This window comes from Sarcophilus harrisii, chromosome 3 (assembly GCF_902635505.1).
Source record: "Sarcophilus harrisii chromosome 3, mSarHar1.11, whole genome shotgun sequence".
Taxonomy (NCBI): domain Eukaryota; kingdom Metazoa; phylum Chordata; class Mammalia; order Dasyuromorphia; family Dasyuridae; genus Sarcophilus; species Sarcophilus harrisii.
In genome coordinates, this window is record NC_045428.1 from 407,541,479 (window position 1) to 407,565,003 (window position 23,525).

The following is a 23,525-nucleotide window of genomic DNA, read 5'->3' on the forward strand; positions in this document are numbered from 1 at the left end:
CAAATGTTTCTGTGTTCCATGTATGTCTAAAAATATGCATTAATACACTTGAAACAGCTCTCGTCCAACAGGCTCTTTTTTTATGGGATGTGTATTATCTAAAGGAATTTCAAAATATTTTCACACATCTTGTACAATAATTTAATTCATCATATAGTGTTCTATATAGAGTTCTGCTTTGATGGCTATTACTATATAAGCTGCAAAGGCTTTAAATACATGACTCACAACATACAAGCCTATTTTCAGCTTAGTCAAATTTAAAGATAAGAATCATCATCATCACCAATTATATTGGCTGTGATGTGACAAATTTTCTTAGTCATAGGAAGTCATAAATACTCATGCCTGCATTGCTGGAAAAGCATAAATTGAACCAAAACATTTATGAAGCCCTGAAGAAAAGAGGAAATTAACAAAGACAGGTTTGTTTGGGTTTTTTTATTTTTTTGTTTATTTGTTTTCTAAATCTTGCTAAGAGTAGCCTATTTACCTAAGTAATAGATGTTTCCCAAAGAGTTACTTTTAAAATATAGAGTTGGAAAAAGAGTTCTTAAACTTTGTGTCATGGAGCTAGTTAGCAGTCAGGCAAAACTGATGGATCCTTTCTCGGAATAATGTTTTTAAAAGCCAAAAGTAAAATGTGTATCATTTCAACAGAACTCAGTGATTAATGAAATTAAATATGTATAATTTTTCCTTGTGCAAGTTCATAGACCCCTTAAAATGTTATCCATCAGCTCCAGGTTAAGAACCACTACATTAGATATTGGAAGCAGAGTAAAATAAATCACAGTGAGAAGATCTGTGTTTAAATGCTACTTTTTGATGCTTACTACCTATATAACCTTAGACAAAATACTTTATATCCTAATTTTCCTATCTATGCATTAAGTTGGAGAAGATCAGGGATTGTTAATAAACTTATTTTAAAATAATTGGATTCCTATATAATTTATTTTACATATTTTAAAAATTGATTTTGAGAAGAGGTCAATAGAGTTCACTAGGTTGCCTAAGGACATTAAAAAAAAAAATTGGTTATGAACAATTGGCCAAGATAAACTTTTAGGTCTCTTCAGCTTTACTCTGGAAATTTTTGTCCTAAAATTTGTATGATATCACCATCTTGTGGTGAATATGGATAACAGACCTTTCCAATCCAACTAATCAAAAAGAAAGCCCCCCCCCCAAAAAAAAAAAAATAATAATACTTACTACTTTTCTCTCATAACTGAAATTGTGCTGTTCAGGGAATCCTCAATTTGATTTTTGGAAGTTCAAACTTCTCAGACCCTGTAAGTAAATTATAAAAAATCAGGTTGCATGCAGATAAGCATACCAAAATACGTAAAAAGTTATTTTAGAAAACTTAAACTTGTATGCAATATATTTAAACCAAGTTCTCACTCCTACAGTGATTAAAAATCAAATGTTTTTGTCACTGGATTTAAACTGCAAAGGAGTAATTAAAGGGATTAAGATATGCTGTAGTTTTGTTGTCAATGATACATGATTTGAAGTGAAATATGATTTATTTGAGGTCAAAGAAGTTAAGAAGAGTGTCATGGTATTGTGTTATAATGGAAATAATAGGGCTCCATATAGATCCAGTGAGACTTTGATTGAATACTGCTGTAGATTTTTACTAACAGTGTGATCATAGTGTAAAATGTTGGGTTCTATGCCCTTGATGGATCGTTCCAGTCTAAATCTCTGACTCTTAGAAAAACAGCTCCGGCATATTACCATTTATAAGACTTTGGAGAAAAAAAAAATTTTGCCTTCTTAATTGAAAAATAATGGTGTTACTCTAAGTGATCATTAAAGATTGCTCCAATTCCAAATCTTTAAGATGGTTTAAAAAATTGGTGATAAAAGGAAAATGGTGAAGAGAATAACAATAATAACAGTGAAGAGATATAAAAAGGCATGCAAAGAAAATAACCTCCAGAGTTGGGACTGAAAAGAGAATTTTGCATTTAATTTTTTAAAGGAGGAAATATGGTAAAAATCAAGGCCTCTTATCTTTCAAGTTAATATAGTTGTTTAAAGGTGAGAATAAGGACCTTCTTAAAAAACACAAAAAGACTTCACCTGATTAATACCCAGCTGCCTGGGTGACCTAACAGCAGTACCCTTTGTTACTTTTAGGCATTCAGTAGAGGAAAGGAAAAGTTTGAGCTACTTAGTGTTTTGGGATATTTGCTTCCAAAAGCATTTTATTGCTTTGAACTTTGAATATCTCCTTCCTCTTTGCTCTGGGGAGTTTTGCTAACATTTTGAACAGCACTTTGTTTCCTCAATAAAAATGTTTCCTTCAAATTAAAACATTTCTCAATGTTTCCAGATGACTGCTTTTTCCAGATGACTGCTTGATAAAAGAGTTGGTTCACGTTGATACATTTCTGACCATCATGAAATAAGTTACTTTTTTTATTAATACAAGATGCTATAAATTAGGTCCAAGATAAGCATATCACCCTCCTACCTTTTGAAGTTAGAATGAGATGAGTGAAGAAAAAAGCATGAACATCGGTATATCAGAATGCACAAAATTGGTTAGCAAGCATTTATTTGAATGGTTATATGTTTGCCAGGCTTACTTTATGAACTTAAAAAGAAGAAGAAAGAAAAAAAAAATAAAATTTGTTCCCTGATTTAAGTCTGTAATCTGGTCAAAATTTCACCCTCGCCATGAACATGACATTGTTTTCTTCCTAAAGTAAGTAAATGCAATTTTCTCTCCCCAATTTATAACAGCCTTATTACTTTCTTTGCCCTTAGAAAAGTTTACCTTGTGCCAGGCATCCACCACAATGTTCAACTAACATTCCTAAAACTTAGGTTTAAACTTGGTAATGCTCTCCTTAAAAAGCTCCCTGTTAAGGATAAAATTGACACTCTTCTATTTGACTTTTCAAGCCTTTGGTATTCTGGTCCCAACCTATCTTTCCAGGTTCTATGTTTTAATCAAATTATATGTGTTGGTGTTCCTCTAAAATAACTTACCATCTCCCACATCCATACCTTTGCATGGGCCCACATCTACCATGCCATTATTATGAAGCATTGTCTTTTTTCCTCTGCCTCATGAAATCCTAAGTAGAGCTTATTTTACTTCCTACATTAAACCTTATCTAAGCATTCAATTAATAGTAGTAATACGATAGTATTATTAGTAATAGTAGTAATTCAGCAATTCAGCTCAGTTACCTCGCATTTGCTATGTATACCTATTTTTTCTATTTCATAAAATAAACCATTTGAAGGTAGAAACAGTATTGGTTTGATTTTTGATGCCTAGTGACTAGCACATAATAAATATTTTAAAATGCCTACTAATAGATTTTTAAAAATATTATAGAGATTATTTGAAGATTATGCAACATAAAAAACATTTATGTTGTTAATATTCCACCATAAAAAAATTTTAGATTACTTCTATGGATTTCACTTTCATAGCCTAACCTTCTCTGGTGCTGATCATAACCTACACATGTTAACTCTATGTTTTTCTTTAGTCTTTTTTGTTTATTTCTCTTTTAAATATTTTCTTTATCTTCTCTTCAGTCCTTCACAGAGTATTCAGGGAAGGTTCTGGAACTTTTCCTCAGGTTATATTATTAGAATATTCATGCAACATTTGAATTTTTTATCTGTTACGTCTTTTGCTTACTATATCATTACCTTCTCTTTTTAAATGATTATCTTTATTCTTGATACTTACGTTTAAATTTTTATTTAAAATAGGTGTTTGATAGTACTATCTAGTTTAAATATAAATAACATTTTTGAGAGAGAATAATTAGTTTAGGTAACTTGTTTAAGGTTACTTACATTCACATAGTTTTCTTTCGACTCCTTCTATGGTCTTTTGTGCTTTCCTTAAAATCATTAAAATTTCAAAACAAATTGAATTTTTTTTCCTAATTATAATAAACATAGTAATCCAAAGATCTCTATAATCTTAGGAAAATCTTCTAACATCTCTGTAATCCTGGAGAAATCTTTTTGAATTTTCTTAGTTTTCATTAATATAACAAAGTCGCTAGATTACAATTTCTTTCTTTATTTGATTTATCTCCTTCTAAGCCATTATTTGGCTCATGTCCTATTTCTACAACTTGGGAGTGGTATATTATCAGAATCTTTGTTTTTTCTTTCATTCTTCTTATGAGGAAATTAAAATATCTCTCCTATGGACAATGGTTTATTTTTAAGATCCCAACTAATCTCTGAGAGTAGTTTATAAGCTGGAAAATTAATCAATCTTTCAACATATGATATGGAGAAATTTTCAATCAATTTGCAAATTTGTGCCTTTTTCTGAATACCAACTTCTCCCAGCAAACTAGCATTTGCTTGACAGTGAATTTGGGTATTACCTCATTGTTTCTATTAGAGATCTTCTCAGCTGAACCTATCATTAGTTGAAAGGATTTCTTGAGGTCTGAGCTGAATGATTTAAAAGTTATGAGTATATGTATTTTCTCCATTCTGAGACTCCAACACATAAGTTGTCAATAAATTTGGCTCTGATTCAAAAATCAGTAACAGTATTGTATTACTTAAGGATCATTTCTGGTGGATTGTCAGCTAAATTCTGATATATATGTTGATATATGATATGTCAAAATATGTTATGATTTTTTAATGTGTGTTGAGGTATCAGTTCTTAACATGTTCTTTAGTGTGCAATTAACATGCTTGAGTTGTGAGTTTCTTTGGGGATAGAAATATGTCAATCATAATTCTTTTATATTCTTATATTTCCCTAAGTAACTTATTGTCAACATTTCTACCTTTATCAGAGTAATTTCTATTATGGAATTTATACACTGAGAATTACTTCTACCACTGTACTTAGCAATAATGGTTGATTTTTGGTTGGATATGCTTGCACATACTTAGTAAAATGATAAATTGCTACTAAGATATAATTGATATTTTTCTGATCTTCTTCAGTTATTAAAAGTCAATCAATGTAGATAAATTCCATAGTTTTGCTAGATTTTATATTCTGTAAATAAGTATGATGAGATAATATCACCTTTCCATGAACACTTCATAAACAAGTTGTATATGCAAGAATTACATATGGTATCATATTAGGCTCATTATCAGCTCCAGTACACTCTTTCCATATATCTGTATCCTTTCTTTCATCTTCCAGCCTGTATGTCTGGAAATCATGAATCCAAATGAACCTCACTATAGGTCTTCCAAAACCTCAATTCTCTAATTCTAAAATGATGCTCCATGATCTCCATAATCCATAAAGATCTTCCTAATCCTTCTTGGGACTCACCAACCTAGGACACCTTGTTATATAGATCTTATAAATAAATACTGGTTTAAACCTTTTGGAACTTGAGTTTCTAAAATGAAGCTGAAATATTACATTTTTTTGCTACTATACTTTTGGGAAGACATTAAAAGAGACATATACAGAGGAAAACTCATATATTTGCTTATGATACATTTGGTAATTTCACATAAGGATATCAATTTCATTATTTTTATCTATTGCTATATTTAACTTTTGAGGAATAAGAATAATCAATGAAGAAAATTTAGCAGAAGCCATATCATGGTGCAATGAACAGCATATTGGATTATTAGGATCAGGATTTAGTTCCTAAATTTCACATTCTTTATCTGGGTGATCCTGGTTGACAACAACTTGGGTCTCAATTTACTCTTTAGTCTAATGAGGCAATGGTACTAGATAATTTCTAAGGTCCCTTCTAGCAATATGTGTGGATATGTGTTTGTAATCCTGTGACATATTGATTAGTTTATCAGTGTTGAGGGAATTTATGTGCATATTTTCCTATGCATCCAGATATGTGCCACTTTGTTTTTCTATGTATCCAGATGTTACCGTTTACTTTGTTACTAAGCAAATTATTCAACTTTTGTAGAGAATTGTTACCAAGTTACATCACGATAGCTTTCATTTGTCTTTGTTTTGCTGTGTGACAATATGTTAATCTCACATGATACAGCATAAGATCTCTACAAAAGATACTTTGACCTTCTGTGACATAACATTTCCTACATGAATGTTTCCCACTTTACCCCATCAAATAGCAAAGGCTATTTAATAATGTTACTCATTGATGGCTAATCTTTTAATTGTGGGAAGAAAACTGTGCTAATAATATTGGAATGTTGTTTTGACTCATTCAAAAAGAATGAAAGAAAGAAAGAAAGAGGGAAAAGCAGCTATTCAGAAATGTGAAAAGAACCAGATGGGAAAAACAGCAAAAAAATCAAATTGACATTTTCGCTTGCCTTGACAGAAGGAGCTTAGTTGTAAATGAGGCAGATAGTAGTAGAAGAGAATATCAGAAGAAAAATTCTGAATGCATGTGAATCACAAATGCATTTTTTAAATTATTATTATTAAAGTTACAAAGCATATGCATGAGTAATTTTTCCAACATTGACTCTTACATTACCTTTTATTCCAAATTTTCCCCTCCTTCCCTTCACCCTCTCTCCTAGCCAGCAGGTAGTCCAATACATGTTAAATATATTGTAATACATGATAGATCCAATATATGTTTATATATATATAGTTATCTTGTTGCACAAGAAAGATCAGATCAAGAAGGAAGAAAAAGAAAAACTGAGAATAAAAACAAAATGCAAGCAAATAACAAGAGAGAGAGGGAGACTGCTATGTTGTATTCCACACTCTGTTCCCATGGTTCTTTCTCTGGGTGTAGATGGCTCTCTTCATCACTGCACAAGTAGAACTGGTCTGAATCATATCAATATTGAAAAGAGCCACTTATATCAGAATTGATTATCTTATAATCTTGTTATTGCCATGTACAATGATTTCCGGGTCTAGTCATTTCACTTAGCATCAGTTCATGTAGTCTATGATTTACTATTTTACCCATTCATTTTTTAGGATGAGATTATTTACTTTCCAATTTCTTTTTGGCCTATTTCCCCTGGGCTCTTTATTGAATGTAATTTTTATTGCATTGGGATCTGGAAAAAAAATGCATTTTCTATTTCTGTCTTTCTGCATTTGATTTTGAAGTCTGTATGTCCTAATATATGATCAATTTTTATATAGGTTCCATGAACTGCCAAAAAGAAAGTGTACTCCTTTCTGTCTTCATTCAATTTTCTCCAAAGATCTATCATATCTAGCTTTTCTAGTACTCTATTTATCTCTTTAGCATCTTTCTTATTTATTTTGTGGTTTGATTTATCTAGTTCTGAGAGAGCAAAGTTGTGATCTCTCACTATTGTAGTTTTGCTGTATATTTCTTCTTGCAATTCTCTTAACTTCTTGTTTAAGAATTTAGATGCTACAGCACTTGGAGCTTATATGTTTAATATTGATATTGCTTCTTTGTATATGGTACCCTTTAGCAAGGTATAGTTTCCTTCCTTATCTCTTTTAATTAGTTCAATTTTTGCTTTTGCTTGAACTGAGATCAGGATGACTACCCCTGTTGTTTTTTTGTTTGTTTGTTTTACTTCACCTGAAGCATATTAGATTCTGCTCCAGCCTTTTACCTTTACTTTGGGTGTATTGCTCTTCTTTAAATGTGTTTCTTATTAAAAAAAAAAAAAAAAAAACATATTGTAGGATTCTGGCTTTTAATCAAGTCTGCTACCCACTTATGTTTTATGAGAGAGTTCACCCCATTCACATTTACAGTTAAAACTACTAAATCTGCCATCTTATTAACCCCAAATTATACTTTTCCCTTTTGTTTTCCCCTTTCTCCCCTCCCCAGTATTTTACTTATGAGCACAATTGCCTCAAGCAGCCTTTCCCCTTGAGAGACCCTACCCCTTTCTTATAGTTTTCCCCCACTATTTCTCTTCTCCCTTCTATTTAGCCTATCCTTTATCTTTTCCCCTTTCCCCTCCTACTTTTCTATAAGATGAGGGGCCAAATCTGATGAGAGTAAGATAAACCCAATATTCATCACTCTTCTTTCTTTCCCTCAATTATATTTTCTTTGCCTCTTCCTGAGATGCAGTTTCCCTCATTTTATCTCCACTTTCCCTTTTTTTCTGTTACAATTCCCTTTATAGCTCTAGTTTCTTTTTTATATTATAACAGTAAAATCAGATTATATATGTACTCTCAATGTATACCCATAACAGAAATATAGTTCTCAATAGTTTTTTTTTTTTCTTTTTACCTTTTTATGCTTCTCTTGAGTTCTATATTTGGAGATCAAATTTTTTGTTTAGCTCTGGTCTTTTGATCAAAAATAAATGGAATTCATCAGTTTCATTGAATGTCCATCTTCTTCCCCAATAGAAAATGCTCAGTTTAGCAGGGTAAGTTATTCTTGGCTGCATTCCAAGTTCATTTGCCTTTCAGAATATTAGGTTCAAAATATCAGATTGCCCTTCAGTTCTTTAAAGTGAATCTGCAAGATCCTGAATAATCCTTTTTGTGGCTCCTCAGTATTTGAATTGTTTCTTTCTGACTGTTTGTAATAGTTTTCCTTAGTTCAATAGTTCTGAAATTTAGCCAGGGTATGCCTTGGGGGTTTAATTTTGGGGTCTCTTTCAGATGTTCAGGCAATTCTCTCAATGGTCATTTTACCTTCTGATTCTATGTAATCCAGGCAGTTCTGTTTAATGATTTCCTGAAAGATAGTGTCTAGGCTCTTTTTTTCATATGTATTTTAGGAAGTCCAATAATCCTTAGAATGTCTCTCCTAGATCTATTTTCCAGGTTGGTTATTTTTCCAATTAGGTATTTTACATTTTTTCCTATTTTTTTCCCATTTTTTTGGTTTTGTTTGACTGATTCTTTTGTCTCATTGAGTCATTCATTTCCATTTGTTCAGTTGTGAATTTTAGTGAATTGTTTTCTTCATTTGCTTTTTTAACTTCTTTTTGTATTTGTATAATTGAATTTTTAAATAAGTTGTTCTGTGGATTTTTTTATCCATTTCACAAGTTCTGATTTTTAAAGAGTTATTTTCTTTTTCTGTTTCACAAATCTGTTTTTCTGGGAGTTGTTTTCTTTTTTCCATTTTGTCAAATCTATCTTTTAATGAGTTATATAGTTTTTTCCATTTCACTAAGTCTATTTTATGGTGAATTTTCTTCAGATAGTTTCTTTTTTTTTAATTTAATAGCCTTTTATTTACAGGTTATATGCATGGATAACTTTACAGCGTTAACAATTGCCAAACCTCTTGTTCCAATTTTTCACCTCTTACCCCCCACCCCCTCCCCTAGATGGCAGGATGACCAGTAGATGTTAAATACATTAAAATATAAATTAGAAACACAATAAGTATACATGACCAAAACATTATTTTGCTGTATAAAAAGAATCAGACTCCTTCAGATAGTTTGTATGTTGTGTTTTTCAAACCCTTTTATAGATTTTTCATTTCCTTTCCCCAATTTTCTTCTAGCTCTCTTTTAAGATCCTTTTAATTTCTTCTAGAAGAGCCTTGAGTGGCGGGGACCAGGTTATATCACCTTGGGGGCCTTATCTGGATACCATCTGCCTTTAGTCTCCTCAGAGTTTGAAATCTGAAAAACCTTTTGCCATAAAAGCTATCTATTTTCAGAATCTGCTTTACTTTTTTACTTATTTAAAAAAAAAATTTTTGGGGGGGGGGCGCAGAGGAGAGTTTCCAAGTAGGCACAGCTGTGCTGGGTCAGTGCTGATTCACTCCTGGTGCTGGGTGGGCGTGGCCAGATCCCATGAGATTCTAGCATTTCAGGGTTCACTATTGATCTTTTGTGTTTTTGTTGGATATTTTATAACTTCTCTGTTGATCTACTGTCTTTCAACCAGGGCAGAGTGGCCAATACTGCTGTAGATTCCTGTAGATTATTCCCTGTAGATTCTCTGCCATGTGAAGTCTGCTCCCCGGGGGAGTCAACAAAATGTGGACTCAGCAATGCCCCTGGACTCTGTGCTGTCTGCACTAGGGTTTGTACTTAGCCATTTGTGCTTAGCTGCCTCCCTCCCATTTTTGCTTGAAACAGACCTTTTCTGGTCTGAGACCTTTTCTGGTCTGTTCCTCCCCCATAGATTCTCCACCACATGGAGTCTGCACTGACTGTGGAGACTGCACCACTTCAGAACTCTGTGCTGTTTGTGCTGGTGTTTGTACTAAGCTGTGTGCTGGCTGCTTCCTTCCCATTTCCAATTGAGATGGCATTTTCTGGCAATCTTCAAAATTATCTTCAGCTGATAATTTGTTGCATTCCCAATATTTGTGGGTTCTACTAGTCCAGAGCTAATTCAGAGGATGGATTTTGTAATTGGTATGAGGGATGTACAAAAGGTCAGAGAAACATGTGTTGTCTCCACCATCTTGGCTCCAGCCCTAAAGTCCATCACAAATGCATTTGATTAAATGATGAAAGTGCTTTTCAACTAATAGAAGGGAGAAGATACAATCTGTATCCATTGGCTTAACTGAGCACAGTGCTTACTTAAAAAATGCAATGAGGAAATTCTAAATTATAGTAGCAGACTATTTTTCAATTATTTTGATTATATACATATACAGAAAACAGTTTATGGCCCTTTTATAAGCTTTTGGTTGGCAGGAAGGTAAAAGGAAAAGGAGTTTCCAAACAGGTTAACTAGAGATAGAGAATGAAAGAAAATGGGACCATTTTACAAATATAACACATTGATTAAGAAAAAACTTTAGGAGAGAGTCTTTTTTCCCATTAGGATTTAAAGTCTTTGAAGGTAGGTTTGTTTATATGTATGTATATAGTATTAGAAAAGGCTAGATTTTCAGATAAATTATTAGTATTATTTTTGAAAATATTTTATTTTTGTGCAAGAAAGATTTGAAATCTGTTGAATCTAGAGTATCCTACTCTGAAATTAGAGTAAGGATAGAAATGTTGGTATTTTGAATGTCTATAAATTAAAGGACCTGAAATTTTGCAATCTTAATCTTATTCTAAAAATTAACATGAGACACTGAAAATAATGGGACCTTTGTAGTTAGTGAGTTTATAGTATTATAGTAATCAGAGTTTCATAAGTTTCTCTTATAAATGGAAAGATCTTCCAAGTGCTCTTGTTTTACTTATTTATATTATTTATTTTTAAAATTTATTTATTTATTTGTTCATTTCAAGTCCAAGAACGTTACAGGGCCTACTCAATGAACTCCATCACTCAAAAGACTGCCATATCTATCTGATAATCACAGCCACATAGAGCAAACATGTCTATTTTCTTGTTTGCTAAGCAGTTGAGTAGCCAACCTATAGAGCTCATTAATTTTTATACATATCTTGCACAGAAAATGCAGATCAACAGTATTTTAGGGCCAAAAATTGAACAGGATAACTAGAAGACTATGAATTTAGAAGAACTAAATTGTCTTTGGAGAATTACACAATGACCTCAAATGTTTTCCTGAAACAAAGCTCCATTTTTAACACTATTATACTTCCAGTAATGATATTTGGCTGTGAGGCATGGCATACTTCAGTCCCAAAATAGTCAAAGATTGAGAGTCACCCAAAGGGCAATGAGGAGATGTGCACATTTCAGGCACAAACACACCACAGCATATCAAAAACATAAAATTGCATGGAAAAAACATTGCATTGAACCAATTTTAAATAATAAATGAAAAAATTTAAACACTTTTCTTGCTTACTTCTTGCAGAAGTAAATTAGAATACATTCATCTCCCTGGAAGTTGATACATTTTTGTCAACAATGACAACATAAGGAGGAGCCTTATGAAGCCCATGTAGCAGATGGGCCTATTAGCTAATTGTTTTGTTTAATATCTTATTAATACCTTTTGAGTTTTTTTAATCTATGAAATAAAACAAACATTTCCATAACATAGTATAATGAAAACATGATTTCACCTGAAACTACATATCTATATCTTGCTAATTCTTTTAAACATACAACAAAATAATTATATAAATTTCTTTTTTCCCATTTTTCTTTCTGATGCTCCCCCACCATATGCCTAAGAGATGATCAGCATTAGACACATATATAAATGTGTGTGTGAAATTATTCAAAAATACTTCTATTTATCAGTTCTTTCTTTGGTTTCAGATGGCAACTTTCTTCATATGTCCTTAGATTTAATATGGGTATTTATAATAGTCAAAATAACTTTTTCATTCAAAGTCCTCCTTAAAACAATATTGACATTATTGTGTACAATTCTTGGTTTTGCTCATTTTACTCTTCATTATTCTGTGAAAGTTTTTCCATGTTTTTCTAAGACCATTGAACTCATTATTTCTTATAATACAGTAGTATTCCATCACAATCATATACTACAACTTGTTCAGCCATTCCCTAATTGATGAACATCCCTAAAATTTGTAGTTCATTATCACTAAGAAAAGAGGTGTTGTAAAGACTATTGAAAACTTAGGTTATTTTCCTTTTCCCCTAATTATCTTTCAAAGTAAATCTAGTAGTCTTATTCCTGGGTCAAAGAGTATAGACAATTTAATAACTGTCTTTTGGTGTAATTTCCATTGTTCTCCAAAATGGTTGGATCCGTTCACAGTTAACCCAGAAATGTTTTTATACAAATATATAACAAATCCTTTTATACAAATAATTTCAGATTTAAATAATTGGATAAATATTAATTGTCCATGCATAGGCAGGGCCAATATAATTTTAAAAATCACAACTTTGCCCAAACTAATTTGTGTATTCATTGTCATCCCAATTAAATTATTAAAAAAAAAAATACTGAATTCCAAAAACTAATAATAGAATTAATTGGAAAAACAAAAAGTAAAAAAATATCAAAGCAAATAATGGGGGGAAATGTAAAAGAAAATAATTTACTAATACCAGATATTAAATTATATTATAAGGTAATGTCAAAACTACCTATTATTGGCTGAGAAATGTAAAGGCATATCAATGGAATAGACTATACATATAATTTATGGCAGAAAATAAGAACAATAATATTGTATTTAATAAATATAAAGATTTGAGGAAAAGAATTTTTATTTGGGAAAAAATTGTTGGGAAAACTGGAAAGGAATATGGCAAAACTTGGTACAGACCAATATGCTATGCCATTTACCTGGATAAGGTCAAAATAAATATTACAAGAAAATTAGAAGATAAAAAAATGTTACTTATCAGATTTATGAATAATTTATAAACAAGAGATAGAGATTTAAGTTAGATGTAAAATGAATAGCTTTTATTACATCAAATTAAAAAGGTTTTGTATACCCTCCCTCAAAATAATAACACAAATATAATCAACATTAGAAGGAAAATACAAAATTGAATGGAGGAAGATTTTATAGACAGTTTCTCGGAAAAATGTCTCATTTGAAATATATAAAGAACTTTGGGGAATCTACTAAATTATAAATGGTCAAAGGATATGAACAGACAGTTTTACAATAAAAAAATTATAATCATATAAAAAAATGCTCTAAATTATTTATTGGAGAAATGCTAATTAATAATTTTGTTTTATATATTATAGTCATACCCTGAAATAATAATCTTCCTTCACTGAACTTGTCTTAGTAACAAAGAAAATCAGTGTAAAAGTGACCCATCAAATCTCAATTTCTGATAATTTGTGCAGTAATCTATATGTCATGATCCCCTTTCTTTCTACAAAAAAGGGAAATGCATTGCATTGCCTATTCTCTGATAACAAAACTGATCAATGGGCCATTTATTCTTTAAGAAGTATTTAAATATTGCTAAGTTATATGAACAGAATCAGTAGATTATTGTACAAGGCAACAAGATTATACAACAATCCCCTCCCCTTCTGTCCCTTCCCCTCCCCTCCCCTGATGAATATGGCTCTCTTCAACAATGACATGATTCAGACCGGTTCCAATGAACTTGTGATAAAGAGAGCCATCTACAACCAGAGAGAGGAGTGTAGGAATTGAGTGTAGTTCGCAACATAGCATTTTCACTCTTTTTGTTGTTGTTTGCTTGCATTTTATTTTCTTTCTCATTTTTTTTCCTGTTTGATCTGATTTTTCTTGTACAGCAAGATAGTTGTGTAAATGTGTATGCACATTTTTGATTTAGTATATACTTCTACTATGTGTAACATATATTGGATTATTTGTCATCAAGAGGAAAGGGGGGAAGGTAAGAGAAAACAGTAATACAAAGTTTGCAAGGGTTAATGTTGAAAAATTATCCATGCACATGTTTCGAAAATAAAAGGATTTAATTTTTAAAAAGCCTTAATAAAAATTATTTAATAAAATAATAAATTTAATAAAAATAATAATAATAAAAATTTTATTTAAAAAAATTTTAAAGTATTTAAGTCTCAATTATAACAGAGCTAAAATGTTGCATTTAGGAAGAACACTCCCTAAATGATAAAACTTAAGTATTTAAAATTAGCAAAAATTTAAGCTCAGATTTTAAGTAATCTTTCGTCAGCATGTTAGCGAGAGGTTTTGTTCAAACAAGAAACTAGATGGTCACTAAGGTACCTTCTTAACCCTATAGAAGACTGTGATTTGAGAGTATATTTTAGAACTAACTTATCTAGGTGATTTCATAAAGATACACTTCTGCTTGTAATGAGATGTTCTAAGTAAAATAATATATATAAAGTTTCTGGTCCTAATAAATGCTTATTCACATCCCCCACGGGGAGCATTTTAAGCATTCTTTTATAAACAAAGTGATTAGTTAATATTATCTGTCCCGATTTTTCTTTTCAAGATGAGTTCCCTCTTATTTTCTGTAATAAAGAGACTTGACATTGCAAGACAATATTGTACAAGAATTTGATGGGAATCCTAGAATATATTTGAAGAATTTTTTTGTAAACTATTATGGGATGCAGCAGATAAGAATACTGATTTCATCTCAAATATCTATTAGCTTTATAACTTTGGAAAATTCACTTAACCTCTCTATGTCTCATTTTTCCTCATTTTAAAAATGGATATAATAACAGCATCTACTTCACAGAATTGTTGTGAAGATCAAATAAGGTAACATATCAAGTAACTTGCAAAACATAAAGATCTAATAAAAGGCAGTGAGGATGATAATGACAACTGGGAGATGTCTTTGTCTTGCCTTGTTACGTGTGTTGGTAGTGAAATTGATTGATTCTATCTGGCAGACACTATTTAGCTTATTACAGAATTACCATTTTGGTACCCCCACATTTGAGAATTCCAAAAGAAAATAGTGTTGTTTTTTCAATCAACAACATAGAATATTGTACCATGAATCTGCTTAATTCTGGAAGTTGTTTTAAATCCCTTTTGTGCATATATGGTATATATATTTAAAATAAAACCTTTTATTTTGTTTATATTAATTATTGCTATTATATATAGGTAAAAGTCTCCATTCTCTGTTTCTAATGGAGTCAATATTTAGGAAATTATGTATCTCTTGCTACTTTGGATCTAGAATAATGAATTTAGGGCTACTCAGTGATTCAAATGCTTAGAATTCTATCTTATTCATATCTTTGTTATGGATTAATCATTTTATTTTTTTAATCCTGTTTTTGTTGAACAATAAGAGACAATGTAAATAATTGATAGGAAAAAAAACAACTTTTGAACCTTGATGACCTGGGGTCAAGTCCCTCCTTTCTCACATCCTGGTTTTATGGCCATGCACAAATCATTTAACTTCATAGTGCCTTAAGCAATTTTCTACTGTTATACCTTTCAAAGACAATGTGCCTTGCACTGGTTGAAGGAGTTTCCTCCTCAGGGAATTCCCTACACCACTCAAATCACAGGTTCAGTACCTAGTTGTATTTTAGAATAGGTTTTCCACCCCTACCCTCTCCTTTCTCCCTAAATACCCCCCACCAACCACAAACACTCTTTATAAGTCCTAATATGATTTTGTAAAGTATGCATTCAATTTAATCTGGACTGGCATAAAGAAAGTAATATTGAATGGCATCTTACCATCCATGTTTTCAAGTATTCTTTTTTTTAATATAATAATTTTTATTGACAGAACCCATGCCAGGGTAATTTTTTGTACAACATTATCCCTTGCACTCACTTCTGTTCCAATTTTTCCCTCCCCCCCCCCCCCAGATGGCAAGCATTCTATTTGGAATATGTCATAGTATATCCTAGATACAATATTTGCAGAACCAAACAGTTTTCTTTTTTCAGGGGAGAATTGGATTCAGAAGGTAAAAATTTGGGAAGAAAAAAAAAATGCAACAGTTTACATTATTCCCAGTGTTTTCTTTGGGTTTCTTCTTCCATCATTGATCAACTGAAATAATTAGGTCTCTTTTTCAAAGAAATTCACTTCCGTCGAATACATCTTCATACAGTATGTTGTTGATGTATATAATGATCTCTTTGGTTCTCTCATTCATAGCATCATTTCATTAATTCTTTCAACCCTTTCTGTATTCATCCTGCTGGTCATTTTTGAACAAAAATTTCCATAACATTCATATACCACAATTTAAACCTTCTAATTGGGCATCCATTCATTTTCAGTTTCAGCCACTACAAACGGGCTGAAAAACATTTGGCACATACAGGTCCCCTTTCCTTCTTTAATATCCCTTGGGGTATAAGCCCAAATGCCTCTGGGTCAAAGGGGTATGCACAGTTTGATAACTTTTGGGCATAATTCGTTGCTCTTCAGAAGGTTGGTTTTTAAACTCCCCAACAATGTATCAGTGTCCCAGTTTTCCCCATCCCTTAACAAACTATTATTTTTTCCTGTCATCTTAGCCAACCTGAGGGTTGTGATGGTATCTCGGTTGTCTTAATTTGCATTTCTCTAATTAATAGTGATTTGGGCCTCTTTCTTGGTAATGTTTTTTCTCATCTGAAAATTTCTGTTCTATCCACCATTTTCAATTAGAATAACTTGGTTTCTTAAATTAGAGTCAGTTCTCTATATTTTTTAAAAATGAGGGCTTTATCAGAACCTTTAACTTAAAAGTTTTTTCCCCATTTTCTTCCCTTCAATCTTGTTTGCATTAGTTTTGTTTGACCTTTTTTAATTTGATGTAATCTATTTTTGATCAATAATGGTCTCTAGTTCGTCGGTCAAATTTCTTTCCTCCACAAGTCAGGATAAACTATCCTATGTTCCTCCAATTTATTTATAATCGTTTCTTTATGTCTATATCATGGACTCATTTTGATCTTATCTTGGTATAACTTGGTATACTTGGTATATACTTGGTATACTAAGTATACTTAAGTATACTTAACTTGGTGTTAAGTGTGGATCCATGCCTAATTTCTGCCATACTAATTTCCAGTTATCCCAGCAGTTTTTGTCAAATAATGAGTTCTTATCCCAAAGTTGGATCTTTGGTTTTCAAAACTAGATTGCTAAGTTGCTATTCTTCTTGTAACCTAACCTGTTCCACTGATCAACTAATCTATTTCTTAAATCAAATGGTTTTGGTGACTCTTTTATAATATAGTTTTAGGGTCAGGTACACTAGGCCACCCATTTTTTTTTTTTTCATTAATCTTTTGATTCTTGACCTTTTATTTTTTTTTGTTATTTTTATTTTTTTTCTAGATGTTAAAATTTTTCTTGAATCGTTGGCATAGCATTAAATAAATAGATTGTTTGGGAATATTGTCATCTTTATTATATTAAACAAACCTATCAGGAGCATTAATATTTTCAATTTTTTAAGTCAAATTTATTTTGGAAAGTTTTTTGTAATTTTCTCATATAATTCCACTTTCCTTTGGTAGATAGATTCCCAAATTTTTATGCTGTCGACAGTTATTCTAATGGAATTTCTTTTGTATCTCTTGCTGTTGGTTTTTTGGTATATATAAAATGTTGAGGTTTATGGGTATATATTTATAACCTCAACTTTGATAAAGTTATGGATTATTTCTAATAGCTTTTAGTAGTCTCTGGGGTTCTTAAAAGTATACCATCATATCATCTGCAAAGGTGATAGTTTGGTTTCCTCATTTCTATTCGTTCCTTTTAATCTCTTTCTCAACTCCTATTTTGGGCCCTTTTTCTTAAATATTGAATAATAATGGTGACAGTGGGCAACCTTGCTTCACCAGATCTTACTGGGGAAAGGTTCAAATTTTCCCCATAGCTATGATCACTGATGGTTTTAAATATTCCCACTATTTTTAAAGAAAAATCCTTTTTCTATCTCTCAAGTTTTTTATTGGAATGGATGTTGGATTTTATCAAATGCTTTTCTGCATCTATTGGATGATCATATGGTTTTTGTTGTTTGCTTTTGTATGATCAATTATTTAATAGTTTTCCTAATATTGAACCAGCCCCATTCCTAGTATAAACACTTGGTCATGATTATCCTGGGAATGATTTTTTTAATCTTTTGCTAATATTTTATTTAAGATTTTGCTCCAAAGTATTATTAATCAGGAAATAAATTAGACAACTCTAAAATACCCTACATCTTCAGATTGGCTAAGATGACAGGAAAAATAATGATGATTGTTGGAGGGGATGTTGGGGAAAACTGGGACAATGATGCATTTTGGTGGAGTTTGAACGATAAATTCGGATAGTTTGGAACTATGCTCAAAAGTTATCAAACTGCATACCCCTTTGATAATTTACTACGGGTTTATATCCCAAAGGATTATAAAAGGGAAAGGGACCTGTATGTGAATTTTGGCAGCCCTGTTTGTATTAAAAGAAAATAAGGATGAATAATTGGAGAAGGTTGGGAAATTGTGGTATATGATTTTGGAATATTTTGTTCTTAAAAACCAACAGAGATTTCAGAAAACCTTAAAGACTTAGGCGTGCTGGGTAAACGACGGACCAGGAATCATTATAGCTTCAACAAACTATATGATGGCCCAGTTCTGATGGGCTGGCCATCCTCAACGAATCAATAAATCATTTCCAATGGAGCAGTAATGAACTGAACCAGCCAGAGAAAAACTCTGGGGTACTAAAAATATTACATTAATTAATCTTAATTTTTTACCTCATTTTGATTTCCTTACAACTAATTGACAATTTTCAAGTCTGATTCTTTTTGTACAGCAAAATAACGTTTAGTCATGTATATTGTGTATCTAATTTATATTTTAATATATTTAACATCTACTGTTCCCCATTGGGGATAAATTTATAGGTAAAAATGGAACAAGAGGTTTGGTAATTTTAATCTGTAAAATTACCCATGCATATAACCTTAAATAAAAGGCTATTAAATAAAAAAAAAAAAAAAAAAAAAAAAAAAAAGGTCTTGAAACATTAATAAAGACTCTACAAAATAAAAAAAAAAAGATTTTAGCATCGATATTCATTAGGGAGATTGGTCTATAATTTTCTTTCTGTTTTTAGCCTACCTGGTTTTGGTATCAGTACCATGTCTGTGTCTTAAAAGGAGTTTGGTAGGACTCCTTCAATCCCATTTTTTTCAAATGTTTATATAACATTGGGGTTAATTTTCTTTAAATTTTGGTAAATTCCATTAAATCCATCTGGTCCTGGGGATTTTTCTTAGGGAGTTAGTTAATAGCTTTTTTCTATTTCTTTTCTAAGATGGGACTGTTTTGGATATTTTTCCTTCCTCTGTTAATCTGGGCAAGCTATATTTTTGAAGGTATTCTTCCATTTCATTTAAGTTTTAATTTATTTTCATAAAAGTTGGGCAAAGTAATTCCTAATTTTTTAATTTCCTTTTATGGGAGTTCTCCCTTTTCATTTTAAGACTAACAATTTGATTTTCCTCTTTCCTTTTTAATCAGATTTACTATGGTTTGTCTATTTTTTTGGTTTTCATAGAACCAACTCTTAATTTATTAATTAATTCAATGTTTTTTTTTTTTCAATTTTATTGATCTCTCCTTTTATTTTAAATTTCAAGTTTATGTTTAACTGGGTTTTTTTGTCTAGCATTTTTAGTTCAAGAATTAGTTATTCTCTTTCTCTATTTTCAAGTAGGCCTCTGAATATAAATTTCCCCTTAACCGCTTTGGTGTCCCCATTTTGGTATGATGTCTCATTATTGTCATTTTTCTTGGGTGGTTATTAATTATGTCTATGATTTCTTTTCCCCAAATCATTCTTTTTAGTTATTTAGTTTCCAATTATTTTTGGTCTACTTTCCCCTCTTTTTGTTGGTGTAATTTTTTGCATCGTGGTCTGAAAAGGATCATTTCTTTTCTCCTTACTGCATTTGGTTTGGGGTTTTTTTGTCCTAATATATTCTTTTTGTAAAAGGTTCCATGAACTTGAAAAAGAAAGTGTCTCCTTTCTGTCTCCATTTCATTTTTTCAGTGTTCTATTTACCTCTTTGCTTCTTTTTTATTTATTTGTGGTTTGATTTATCTAATTCTGGGAGTGCAAGGTTGAGATCTCCCACTATTATAGTTTTGCTATCTATTTCTTCTTGAAGCTCTCTTAATTTCTCTTTTAAGAATTTAGAAGCTACACCACTTGGTGCATATATGTTTAATATTAATATTGCTTCATTATCTATGCTACCATGTTTTCAAGTATTAATAAATAAAACAGAGGCAAGTACAAAATCCTAAGGCACATCACTAAAGACTTCTTACCAAGTTGACATTGAACCATTATTTCTGAAACTAATCATTCAACTAGCCCTAAAAATTGAACAAAAATAATTCCATAAGACATGAATTAAAATTGAAGAAAATAAATAATGAAAAAGTAGATGCTTACAAATGATTTGATATGATTATTCAACTAATTTCTTGTCAATAGCTTTCAAAAATTGAAGTACTTCAACTTTATTAGACTAAATGACAAATTACACAATTAATTGAAAGTAAGATTTCTCACCAGTGATAATCTTGTTTTTTTTTTGCTGAATTTTTTTTAGGGAATATATGTTATTTATGTACTTTCTTTAGCTTTGTAAAATAAATCAACTTTAATTACCAAAGAAATAATAGCAATATAAAACACAATAAACAGACAAGGAGATAACAAGACTTAATCTGGTTACAATCTGGGAAGACTTTCTGGAAGTGGTTAATTGAAATGAATTTTAAAGGGAACTGGATCCATGGATGTGTATTAATAGAAGTGAATAGAAGGGAATGAGCAAAAGAATACATTTTCTGTGAAATCTAGCTGGCACCTCATGGGACTATTAATTTCAAAGGTAAAAGGGATCCCAAAAATCCAATCTTTTCACAGTCCTGGTAAGAAAATAAAGATCTAAGGAAGCTAGGAGACTTCCTGAGGAGGTTTAAGGCTCTTACTCAAGGTCTCATAATTTGCATCAGAAATAAGAGGTGAACCATTCCAGGGGTTCTCAAACTATGCCCGCGGGCCAGATGCAGCAGCTGAAGACGTTTATTCCCCTCACCCAGGGCTATGAAGTTTCTTTATTTAAAGGCCCACAAAACAAAGTTTTTGTTTTTACTATAGTCCGGCCCTCCACCAGTCTGAGGGACAGTGAACTGGCCCCCTATTTAAAAAGTTTGAGGACCTCTGCCTAAGTTCCCTGAGAGCAGAAACTGTCTTTTGTCCTTTGCATGTTAGGTGCTTAGCACAATGCCTGCTGTTTAATAAATGTTTATTGATTGACTAGTTATTGAATCCAGGTCCAGGCTCCTCCAGAGCCAATGTTAATTATTTGAGAATGATTATTCTCACATCTTTTGAAACATTGAACAACTTTGGTCCTGGTCTTTTCTCTCTCATTCTTTCATTCCATCAATGGCCATTTGACACAGAAGTCAAGGTATCCTTTGCCAGCACAGTAAATTTAAAATTAATTATATATGGATAGATAAATATTCCTTTATTGAAGCATTAAAGAACACTGAATGATTACTGATTCTGACAAAGTTTGTACCTAATTGGAGAGATAAGAATCTGAATCAACGATTATAAAGCAATCTCTAAATAAGAGGGGAAATGAGGATTCTCTCTCTCTCTCTCTCTCTTTCTCTCTCTCCCTCTCTGTATATATATATATATATATATATATATATATATATAAGTGTTAAGCTTTTGGCTGACAAAGTAATATTATTTTCTGTAGGGGTTTTTGGATATGTATTCAAATATACAAGTATATTCAAATAAAAATTCTGATTAAATATTTGATAATTTGAGTTCTGTGGTCAGAACTGAAAACAAATGAACTTCTCGATATACTCCCTTCATCTCACAAATGATTTTGTTTCTACTGTTTTTCTTGTATGTGTGTGTGTGTGTGTGTGTGATTTTTTTTTTTTTTTTTAGGGCTCTTTAAAAATCTAAAAGAGATTTAAAACTGATCAAATAAAAAGATGGCGAGACCCAACAACTTCACCTACTTCACCAGAAAATCTCTTATTTTTGCTGAAGAATGCACTGCTACCAGGAAAAGGGAGGGGGAGGAAGAAGGAGTAGAGCCAAATAATGACTTGGAAGCTGGTAAACAGCTACCATTTTTTTATGGCAATATTCCTACAAGCATGATGTCAGAGCCCCTGGAAGACCTGGACCCATACTACCTGGATAAAAATGTGAGCATTTTTTATAGGCATGGAGAATGGTTCTATTTTAGAACCTCATTCTACAAATGAAAAGATTTTTACCAGAACATAAAAAGGCTTGCTGAATATAAAAAGACAGTAAAATTTTAAATGTTGAACTCTCAAGGTTATCTTCTTACATTTAATTCAAGTTGATTCTGTCACTGACATCTTGGTTATTTTACTTTTTGAGTAATAAATAAATATGACATAATTCCCAACAGAATGCAGATTTCAGGGGACAGGGACTGTTTAATTTTTGACTTTTTGTCCCTAGTCCATAATATAATACCTAATATATATATATATGTATCATATTTGTGCATATTCAGTAATTATATGATGTGTTGATCTAATACCAATGACCGACCACTTATCAATCAACCAATCAGCATGAATTTATTGAGTGTCTACTCTGTGTAAACAATGCCAAGTATTCTAAGGCATTTTTTTAAAAAATGGACATGACTTCTGCCATTAAGGAACTTTGTGAATAACTTAAAACTGTACTAAGAAAGAGGATTAGAACACAAGTTAGTATTCCATGATGTGACAATATGAAATTTTATATAGTATTTTAAATTTTGATAGAACATTTTATGTACACTATTTAAATGTACTGAAATTCATGAAAACTCTTTGAGTTTTTATTTAAGTTATTATGATTTGGTCACACCAAAATATTGAATCGTTGCAATTTCAAAAAAAGCAAACCTTGTATACACAGATATTTGCATGAAAAAAAATCTCTATTTATAATTTGAGCTTTAATTTTTTTTAAGCCTTAATGCAAAACTTAGATTTATTCCTATGGGATTTTGTCATATTTGATTTAATTCACTGTTTAATCTTGTTGAGATGTTTCTTGGATCAGGATATTATCATCTGGTAAATTAACTCATTTAGTTTTACATCATCTGATAATTTTAGAAAACACAGACCTTTCACTTCAAGTATTTAGGTGTGGTATGTTTAGATCAGAGCTCTCTTCTGGGCTCTATGAAATTTTTATCTGTCAATCTCATTTTCCTCATCTATTGAGA

The 23,525-nt window shown here is 31.4% G+C and overlaps 1 protein-coding gene across 1 annotated transcript in view; it reads left to right on the top strand.

Annotated features, from left to right (window-relative positions):
• LOC100933143 (sodium channel protein type 9 subunit alpha-like) overlaps nt 1–23,525 on the top strand; it is a 103,469-nt gene that overhangs the window by 15,770 nt on the left and 64,174 nt on the right. Inside the window, exon 3 of the mRNA XM_031960533.1 lies at nt 22,208–22,473. Coding sequence (XP_031816393.1) covers nt 22,255–22,473 — 219 coding nt within the window. The 5' untranslated portion in view covers nt 22,208–22,254. The remainder of the gene's footprint in view (nt 1–22,207; nt 22,474–23,525) is intronic.